The following is an 11,231-nucleotide window of genomic DNA, read 5'->3' on the forward strand; positions in this document are numbered from 1 at the left end:
TGATATTTTTATTCTGAACCCAAACAAGTTACATTCTTGTATGCTAGAGCTAGAAATCAAAAATTCTTTTGAAAATATATGCTGTTTGTATAGGAGATTTTTGTTCATGCAACACTTTTCTTCCCAAATGTTTTAAATTTGTAGTTTTGTTGTCTATTTGTAGTTGCTTTGGGAAGAAAGTATTCAAGTGTGTAAATGTTAGCCTTAAGATTTTCGACTTAGGCCTGGCACAGTGGCTCAAGCCTGTAATCCCAGCACTTTGGGAGGCCGAGACAGGCGGATCACGAGGTCAGGAGATCGAGACCATCCTGGCTAACAGTGAAACCCCGTCTCTACTAAAAAATACAAAAAACTAGCCGGGCGAGGTGGCAGGCACCTGTAGTTCCAGCTACTCGGGAGGCTGAGGCAGGAAAATGGCGTAAACCCAGGAGGCGGAGCTTGCAGTGAGCTGAGATCTGGCCACTGCACCCCAGCCTGGGTGACAGAGTCAGACCCCGTCTCAAAAAAAAAAAAAAAAAAGATTTTCGACTTAAATTCTGAGGTAGCAAAGCCATATGAAAGTGGTCTGGTGAGATTTATTTTAGAAAAAGTTTCTTTTGTTTGAGCGTCGTTTTCCTAAAACTAGAAAGGGAACATTTTATTTGTTACTTTTGGGCACTATAAAAATGTGATTAACATTTTCATTTATACTTTTTCAGATAATTTTTTTCAAGTTCTGAAATTGTTTACTTAAAGCTGTTAAAGACTTCGCATATTTCTGAATGACTCCCTCTACCTCCTGCCCTATTATCCTAGGCTTTTATTTTGCGTATAGTCAAATTGTTTTAGACATTTATAGAACCACACCAATTTGTTTCATTTTTACACTTGTTTTTGTTGGTAACTTATTAATAGATAGAGAACAATGAAGAGGGCAATTATATTATACAGATGGAAGGGGGAAGAACCCAATAACGAAAATAGCGAAAACCCCACAATATTCTGAATCAGTAAGAACAGCCCTAAAGTATATATACAGGTTTAGTTCTCATACAGTAGCATTTGTCAAGTGGAAACATTCTCCCTTCCCCACATCACTCCCACTTGTATCTCATCCCCACATCAAGGAGGATTCAAAATTGGAGAGACATAATCTGACTTGGTAATGCGTATTTCTCCACTAGATGGCATTAATAGAATTTCTTTGATTGTGGTTTCTGTCTTGAGGACAAATTTACAGTGTATTAACTAAAACAGAAGAAACAGAAATGTGATTTATGTTTTACAATTTGTTCATCTGATTTTATGTTTTGTCATATAGAATGTCCTATGGTGTTTAAGAATTTAGAAAAAATTGGGATATGCAGGGAAAAATAATTCTAATGGGAGCAATGTGTGTATCTAGAGACTAGTTTTCTTTTTTAATCACATTTGCATCTTTGTTCAGCCTAGATTTTTGTTATATTCCAAGATGGCCAATGCTGAATTTTTTTTTTTTGAGACGGCATTGTATAATATTGTAAATATGCATATGTATGTTAAACTTGTAATTTTTTTATTTGGGAAAAGTTCAAACATATGAAAAAAATTATAATGAGCCCCATGTATCTATTACATAGCTCTAGCTGTGATCAACTCATTGTCAATATTATTTCAATACTCTTTCATCTCTCCCCTTTATTTTGAAGCAAATCCCTGCATATTTACATAGTATATTGTTACAGGTGCACACATTCACAATAAAATGTGCTGTCCTAACTCAAAAATAATGATGTGAACAAAGTATTAAGAGCCCAAGAAGTCTGATTAATTCTGCCTTGAGGAAGAAGACAAATTCAGAAAAGCCTTTGAAGAAGAAATGACATTTGACCTAGACCTTGAAGGATGGATAGGAATTTGCCAGTTGGAGAATGGAAGAAAACACATTCCAAGCATTGGAGCACTATGAAGAGAAGGGAGCAAGTGTGAATCCATGAATGAGTGGAAAGCAGAGAATAATGTATTTGAACGTTGAGGTGCTTTAAGGGAGGTTGCAGACAATGAAGCTGGAAGGATAGTCTTTGGTTATATTTTACAGGAGACTGTGGAAAATTAGTGATTATAGTTTATATAGAAATATTGTTCTACATCTTTATAAATAAAATATAAACTACTTTTTCCATATTTTGTAGATTTATGACAAAGTCCAGTTTTCAACAATGCTGAAATCAAATGATTGCTTGTTTTCTTTGGATAATTTGTTTTTTGAAAAACCAGATGAAGTTGAAAAGTAAGTCTCCCTTAAAGATTGATAACACAGTGTATTACTTTAGGTTTTTTGAATTTGGGTGAGTTTTAGTTTTCTCTCTGGTAAATATACAAATAAAAATGAGGAATCCACAGAATGATATTTCAGTTACATATTTGGTAAACATGGAATTCTCTTACCGGTAGTATAGGGGAGTAACTGAAGTTTAACATCTTAAATGTTATGATTTAAAAAATAGAATAGATTTGGGCCAGGCGTAGTGGCTCACTCCTGTAATCCCAGCACTTTGGGAGGCTGAGGCGGGTAGATCACCTGAAGTTAGGAGTTCAAGACCAACCTAGCCAACATAGTGAAACCCTGTCTTTACTAAAAGTACAAAAAAATTAGCTGGGCTTGATGGTGCATGCCTCTAATCCCAGCTACTTGGGAGGCTGAGGCATGAGAATCGCTTGAAGCTGGTGGCGGAGGTTGCAGTGAGCCAAGATGGCGCCACTGCACTCTAGCCTGAACAACAGAGTGAAACTCTGTCTGAAAAAAACCACAAACAAACAAAGAATAAATTATTGCCTATTTGGCTTGCATTTATTTGCATATCTGGTTTGTTCATATTATTTTTGGCCAAGCTAAAAATGGGAAATAATGCTCAAAGAGTAGCTCAGGACAAGGAATGACATCACCATTTGGAAACAATGAACAGTATGGCAAAGGCAAAGTATGATAGGCACATTAAGTGCTGGCAGGAAGTAGGGGTGGGAATAAAGATGTGAGACCACAGAAAATAAGACTAGAGAGTAGGTAGTATGTTAAATACTGGCTTTTGTGGATTTTCATGTGCATTGTTCAATTCTGAATTTTCTATGTATTTTTAGTGTATTGTATTATCCTATTTTAATGAGGTGTATTTATTGCCTCATTTATTATTTTACTTATTCATTCAAATATTGAATGAAAATTGAAAGGGTTATAAAAAGGATGAAACAGACTTTTACTTATAAAATACTTAAAATCTAGTTGAGATTAAACACACAAATAGAAAGGCATTAATAAGTAATATGACCATGTAAATAACCATCTATACTGGGACACTTTTGAAAGTGAAAGAGCACATCCAACTTGGGCAACATGTGTTAATCAGGACTGGCCAATGCAAATTTTGTGACATGGTTGTTTTTCTGAAAATATAGTCAAAAATATGTGTGAAGCAAATGAGAAGCATATGTTCATGCAACGAAATTTCAGACTTGGAAGGAAGGTTGTCTTGCTCTACACAGTCAGGTCAGGCTTTTTGGGTAGTAGGGGGAGACTTCAGGAGGCTTTGAAGGATTTGATAATTTCTATAGGAAGAGAAGAAGTAGGTATTTGAAGGCAGAGTGGTAGAGCAAGAGAAAAAGGATGGAGATGGGACAATTCATGGTACTTTTAAGGATAACATGTAGAGAAGTTTCCAGGAGTAGATGATTCATGAAGCAGAAACATTGAGACATAAAGTTAGAAATTCTAAGTTGAGGTTAGATGGTGATGTGTGTTAAATACTGGAATAAGGATTTTGGATATAATTCACTGTGGGTTAAAAACCTTGGAATTAACAAATATTTATTGAAATTATGTAAAGGGCTTTGCTAAGTATGCTAATGTAAATGGACATAAAAATAAAACTCTTGGGTGTTTATAATCTAGAGGGAGTATCAAATATGTATCTGTCATATCTATTCACCTACATGTCTGTCTGTTTCTATTATCTATTGGTACATTCACACAGCTCAAGGCAGACTATAATACATATTATAGGTTCCCTCTATAAGAAGAAGGGAGGAGAAAATCTTTGGGAACCTAGGGAGATTTCTTGGAAAAGGTAGGATTTGAGCCAGCATTTGAATATAAGCTCTAGTGCCTAGAACAATACCTGGTACATAGTACTCAGTAAATAATTACTGAATGGATTAATGAATGAATAATATGGTAGATTTCTGTAGGTAGATATTGGAGTGGGGCAAGGCACAGGGGAAAGCTGAGTAAATATCTTTGAATGCAGGTGAGGAGTGACCAGGCACGGTGGCTTACACCTGTAATCCCAGCACTTTGGGAGGTTGAGGTGGGCAGATCACTTGAGTCTAGGAGTTTGAGACTATCCTGGCCAACATGGTGAAATGCCGTCATTACTAAAAATACAAAAAGTAGCCGGACATAGTGGTATATATCTGTAATCCCAGCTACTGGGGAGGCTGAGGCATGAGAATCATGTGAACCCAGGAGGTGGAGGTTGCAGTGATCTGAGATCTCGCCACTGCACTCCAACCTGGGTGGCAGAGTGAGACTCTTGTCTCAGGAGGAAAATTTAAAAAAAGATGAGGAGAAACAGAATGCATTATCTATTTGTTATACAATAGGGAGTTCAGTTTAGTTTGGACTATAAGGTATGTGTAGGAGAGTTAAAACTGTAAGGTGGTCTAAGGCCACTAGGAAGTTTGGCAATCTTTCAAAGCCACTGAAGGATTTTGAATGGAGTAATGTAATGAAAACAATTCCAAATGAATATGGTAGGAACCTGTAAAATTAATTAGAGAGAAAGCCTGGAGGCAGTGAAGGCAGTTAAGACAAGTTAATAAGAGCCTTGATTATGATAATGACCATGGAAACACAAAGGAAATGATGAATTTAAGAAGCATTACAAGGAATATACCATAAGACCTAATATATATCTAGATCTACTTAGTGAAAAAGATACTGTGGTTTGGATTCTGGGTGACTGGGATGATGATGTCGCCTCTGGAGAAAAGATTGGGAAATTATAAGGGAGATTTGATTTTATTAAGAGACGGAATAGTAGAGCTATTATTCCTCTTTCTTGGATTTTCTGAAATAGTCCTTGTGTAGAAAAGAGTTAACATAGCAGCCTAAACTGCTGTTCTTGAAAAGGCCTGCTTGCAAGATTGGCTTTGGCTAGAGTCTGAGAACTTAGATTTCAGGAAGATCCCCTCCGTTAGCTGACAGCAGTGGCTTACTGTGTGTAAACTGTTTATACAAATAATATGGTTTATGTGAACACCTGCTTTTTTTCCGAGATTCTGGAATTTAGGTGTGTGCCAGACAGGGGATGCTTATGCTAATGTTAGTTAGCCCCCAATAAAAACCTGGGCATTGAGTCCCTGAAGAACTTCCCTTCTTTGGCAACATTTCATGGGTATTGTCCTAAGTCATTACTGAGATAATGAAGTGCCTCCCGCAGAGTGCGCTGGGAGAAGACTCTTAAAAGCTCATGCCTGGTTTTCCTTGGACTTTGTCCTGGTAGCCATAAGTAGGACTGTATGCTGAGTCTTATGAGTCATTTTAGGGAATTATTGAACAGGGGGTGATCTTGGGCACCCTCTGACCTAGTCCTACATTTTAAAAGATCTGGCCTGTTATTAAACAGTCTGTCAGATGTTGCCAGATAATGCGTTGTAGATTTTTTACTTGGAAAATATGGTTGGAGTAGCTATGTGCTAGGTGCTCTGAGAGACAGAAAAGTAAAAGACTGACTCTCTCACTTTAGAGAGCGTAACATCCTAAATGACTAGATCATAAAATCTTTGGGACTTGGTATAGACAAAATATATGATGCTCTTCTCAACTTTATTTCCTGTCACCCAACACTTACATTTTTGTCCTAATGAAGAACAAGTCAACTTTGATGGGAAAGGAACCATTAAAGCAGTATCAGTTAACACGATCACAGTTGAAAGATGAGGAGGGGTAGTTAATGATGCCAACAGGGTGGCAAAAATATCAATTACTATAGGTTATAAAGAGATTGTCAGTTTCAAATGATTTCTTGGATTTTTCTGTAGTTTGTAGATGGTTCTGCACTAAGAATATTTAGGTTAATTTGTAATAATGTTATAGGAATACTCTAGAACAACGGTCCCCAATCTTTTTGGCACCAGGGACTGAATTTGCAGACAGTTTTTCCACAGATGGTTTTGGGATGAAACTGTTCCACCTCAGATCATCAGGCATTAGATTCTCATAAGGAGCATGCAACCTAGAGCACTCTCATGTGCAGTTCACAATAGGGCTCGCACTCCTGTGAGAATCTAATGACCTTGCTGATCTCACAGGAGTCGGAGCTCAGGCAGTAATGCCTACTTGCCCGCTGCTCACCTCCTGCTGTGCAGCCGGGTACCTAACAGGCCAGTATCAGTCTGCAGCCCAGGAATTGGGGATCCCAGCTCTGGAATACCAGTAATGGTGTCATTTACACATTGATGACCCGTGATTAGTTGTGAGATATGTCAAGTAATTTGTTACTTGTAATAGTTAAAATGCTAAAGTTTGAGAATGATTTACTCCTTTGTTTTTATATTGGAGCAGATTTAAGATTCCTGTTACTGGCATTTGAATTGGAGAAAAGGAGCTAGAGTTATTGCCATTATTTCGGTAGCATATCTCACACAACAGAATCATTAATCCTATGATACATAAGGGTAAAAGGTTGAGAACACTGCTATGTAGGGATAAATCAAAGTGCTGACAGAAAGTTAATTTATAGGATGTTTAAGAGTCTATAATTGAGTAATGTTTAATAAATACATAGCTTCTCATGTTACATCTTTATTAACATATATACTCACATTTTTATATTTTATATAGCCATCCAGATAATGAAAAGTCATTAGGTTAGTTTCTCCCTCCTGCTCCATTGATTTCAGAAATTCCAGATACTCAGGAGTTAGAGGAAGAATTAGAAAGTCATAAACTGTTAGGTAAATTATCACATATTTGTTTTGAAGCCAAACCCATACAGTTCATGGCAATAGTTTTTTTAAAGCCCTGATTTGATTGTTACATATTGTGTATGCATGTATCAGAATATTGCATATGCCCCCAAAATATGTATACTCATATTGGGTATTGATTTCAGAAATTTCAGATACTCAGGAGTTAGAGTAAGAATTAGAAAGTCGCTGGGTGCGGTGGCTCAAGCCTGTAATCCCATCACTTTGGGAGGCCGAGACGGGCGGATCACGAGGTCAGGAGATCGAGACCATCCTGGCCAATATGATGAAACCACATCTCCACTAAAAATGCAAAAAAAACTAGCTGGGTGTAGTGGCATGTGCCTGTAGTCCCAGCTACTAGGGAGGCTGAGGCAGGAGAATGGCACGAACCCAGGAGGCAGAGAGTGCAGTGAGCCAAGATCGCACCACTGTATCACTCTATCATGGGCAATAGAGGGAGAATCCGTTTCAAAAAAAAAAAAGAAAGTAATAAACTGTTTGGTAAATTATCACTTATTTGTTGTGAAGCCAAACCCATACAGTTCATGGCAGTGTTTTCTTAAAAATCTCTGATTTGATCATTACACATTGTGTATGCATGTATCAAAAATATCAGATATCCCCCCAAAATATGTATACTCATTGTGTAAGCAATTAAAATTTCTTTATTTTAATGAAATAAAATGAAAGTCAGATCCTTCTTTTATTAAAAAGAATGGTCACCAAGCTGAATGCAGTGGCACTTGCCTGTAACCCCAGCTACTTCGGAGGCTGTGAATAGCCACTGCACTCCAGCCTGGGCAACATAGTGAGACCCTATCTCTAAATAAATAAATAAATAAATAAATAAACAAACAGACCCCCCTCATCTCTAAATACATACATACTCCCCCAAAACAAAATAGTGCCCACCAAATCTTAAAATTTAAAACATTTTTCTTCTCTGTACATATAATACACATACATATGCATACATAAATGAACACAATACACTATTACACACACGTGTTGATTTTTTGTTTTATGAATATTTTTTCTGTTACTATTAAAATTCCTATCACTACTATTCAGTTTTTGCCTTGCCATTTACTAAAGGTAAGATTGCCTGGTAACCAGCTCCCAGAAATATTGAGTGAAAAAAGTGAGATGCAGAAGATTAAATATAGTGTGATACCATTTTAAAAAAGCTCAAAAACAATCACTCAAACAATGTATGTGAGCTAATGGAATATTAGTAAAATTTTAATTTTTAAATTGGATCATAGGCTCATACACATACATTTTATTATTAAGCTTTGTAATTTACATATATGTTATATATATACTTAAATAATATATAGCATAGAGTATAACGTAGATACATAGATGCTAAAGCAAATTTAATTTCTAGTAAGACATCCAAATTCCTCCTAAACTTCCCTAAAAATTCTTGTAAAGCTTCTAAAGAAACCTTTAAAATTCTGTCACTCTGATGAAAACATTCCTTTATTTTGATTTTAGAAGCAAGATTACAAACTTAAAAGCATTAGATATGTTAATAATGAATTGTGTTTGGTAACATTTTATATAATTGGTCATGGTATTTCTGTGTGTAAATCATTTATATAAATTTTAAATCTTCGTAATTACTTGTATAATTATATCATTTGTTATGAGTCAGAAAGAAATTAAACCTATTTTATAATACAGGTACTATGTAAACTTCAAATTTAATTCAATAATTCCATATTAATTTCTGAGTGTCTTTTAGTGATGTAATATACCATAAGTGTAACAATTACCTGTATTTTAAAACCTATGGTATTACGGATTATCTTATTATTAGTGCTTTGCTTTTGGCTTTCATATTTAACTTGGAATTTTTATTAAAGTTTTTCATCATTTTGAAAATTTCCTTTAATGGAGAACATGTAATAATTAATATATACTTTTTTTGTAGGTCAGGAAAAGAGGCCAAAAATGTTAACATCAAATTTAAAGATAACTAATGAAGACACAAAGTATATTTTGCAAAGATAACTAATGAAGACACAAATTATATTTCGCCAACACAAAAATTCCAATTTGCCTTTCCTTCTAATAAATATGAACAGGATGATCTAAATTTAGAAGGGGTAGGTAAAAATGACTTATCACATGTCACTGGCAAGCTGACATATGGTTCTCAGAAATATAAAAATCACATTGGCACTGAGATAACACCTGAGAAGAGTATTCCTGATGATACAAAATTAGTTAATTTTGCAGAAGATAAAGGAAAGAGCACATCAGTATTCTGGAAAAGGTAATTATTATAATTAAACCAAATAATATTCTATGAATAAATTTGAATATTTATACATCTAAAAGTATTAAATATGGTAGAATGTGAATGAGAAAAGCAGCAAAATTCTATCTCCTAAATAATTCCTTAGTTTCTGCATTCCTGGTGTCATAGTCCTTGTCCTACACATAAAAATAACCATAATTGTAATATTTAACTATCTACTACAAATGGTACCACAACAGTCCAGGTGGGACACAGGAATCTTCATTTTGAACAAATTTTCTAGGTTATTATTATGCACACAAAGTTTGAGGCCCATTTTCCTAATGCCTTGAGTTTTAAACAGAGGAGTGAAATTAGATTTTCTTTTCTTTAAGTGTTCATCGGCCCCAATGAAGGTCCACTTGAAAGATTGTCTTATTAATCTAGATGGGAGAAAGTGGTAGCCAGACCTAGGACAGTGGTATCAGGAATGGAGACAATCCAGAATTATTTAGGAGATACAATCCCACAGGACTTAAGTGATTATTGGATATGAGATCTGACTCCTAGGTTTTTGGTTTGAGCCAGAATGATGAAGGCTGGTAGTGCCCTTTTTTGATTTAAAGAACTGTAAAGTAAGAACAGGTTCAGGGGAAGGTGATGAGTACAGATATGGCCATGTTGATTTTACGTATTTATAAATAGTCCAAATATTCAATTGGGTATATGGATTCAAGATTCAGAAGAAGTTTAGTTGATTGTTTTTGTTTTCTCTGACATAGGAGATGTGGTTATCTGTGGAGTTTGAGGGAAAATGTGAGAGTATGGAGCAAGAATGAGAAGAGTGGAATAAATTATGGAGAATGGGAAAGCAGTCTAATTAGAATAATGATAGGATTGATGGACACTGTAAAGGGTCTGGCTGATGTTGATCTCTATATGTTTGTAATAACAGCTTTATTAAGATATAATTTACATACCATAAAATTCACCTTTTTGAAGTGTAGAATTACTTTATTTTCTTACTTTTTCATTCTTACATATTTACCCACATTGGTTTTTATAATACATAGTTTTGCAACCATCACTATTAACTAATTTTAAAACATTTTCATCTCCTGCAAAATAAATTTCTTACTAATTAACAGTTACTCTTCATTCCTCCCTTTCCACAGCACCTGGTGACCATTAATCTACTTTCTGTCTCTATCATCTCTATGGATTTACCTATTCTAAACATTTCATATAGGTGGAATTATACAAAATATGGGCCATTTGTGTCTGGCTTCTTTCACTTAACATAACATTTTTTTTGGAGGTGAGTATTTTTTTCTTTTCTTTTTTTTATTACATTTTAAGTTCTAGGGTATATGTGCACAACGTGCAGGTTTGTTACATATGTATACATGTGCCATGTTGGTGTGCTGCACCCATTAACTCATCATTTGCACTAGGTATGTCTCCTAGTGCTATCCCTCCCTCAGCCCCTCACCCCACAACAGGCCCTGGTGTGTGATGTTCCCCACCCAGTGTCCAAGTGTTCTTATTGTTCAGTTCCCAGCTATGAGTGAGAACATGTGGTGTTAAGTTTTCTGTCCTTGCAAAAGTTTGCTCGGAATGATGATTTCCAGCTTCATCCATGTCCCTGCAAAGGACATGAACTTATCCTTTTTTATGGCTGCATAGTATTCCATGGTGTATAATGCGCCACATTTTCTTTTTTTAATTATTATTTATTTAAGTTCTAGAGTACATGTGCACAACGTGCTGGTTTGTTACATATGTATACATGTGCCATGTTGGTGCACTGCACCCATTAACTCATTGTTTACATTAGGTATATCTCCTAATGCTCTCCCTCTCCCCTCCTCCCACTCCATGACAGGCCCTGGTGTGTGATTACAGATTATCTTATTATTAGTGCTTTGCTTTTGGCTTTCATATTTAACTTGGAATTTTTATTAAAGTTTTTCATCATTTTGAAAATTTCCTTTAATGG

The 11,231-nt window shown here is 35.6% G+C and overlaps 1 protein-coding gene across 1 annotated transcript in view; it reads left to right on the forward strand.

Annotated features, from left to right (window-relative positions):
• Positions 1 to 2,177: 2,177 nt before the first annotated feature.
• LOC105521848 (probable ATP-dependent DNA helicase HFM1) overlaps positions 2,178 to 11,231 on the forward strand; it is a 117,732-nt gene continuing 108,678 nt past the window's right edge. Inside the window, 4 exon segments of the mRNA XM_011956191.1 lie at positions 2,178 to 2,248; positions 6,857 to 6,969; positions 8,924 to 8,960; positions 8,996 to 9,268. Coding sequence (XP_011811581.1) covers positions 2,178 to 2,248; positions 6,857 to 6,969; positions 8,924 to 8,960; positions 8,996 to 9,268 — 494 coding nt within the window.

The sequence above is a fragment of the Colobus angolensis genome, unplaced genomic scaffold (genome assembly GCF_000951035.1).
Source record: "Colobus angolensis palliatus isolate OR3802 unplaced genomic scaffold, Cang.pa_1.0 Scaffold41, whole genome shotgun sequence".
NCBI classification, from domain to species: domain Eukaryota; kingdom Metazoa; phylum Chordata; class Mammalia; order Primates; family Cercopithecidae; genus Colobus; species Colobus angolensis.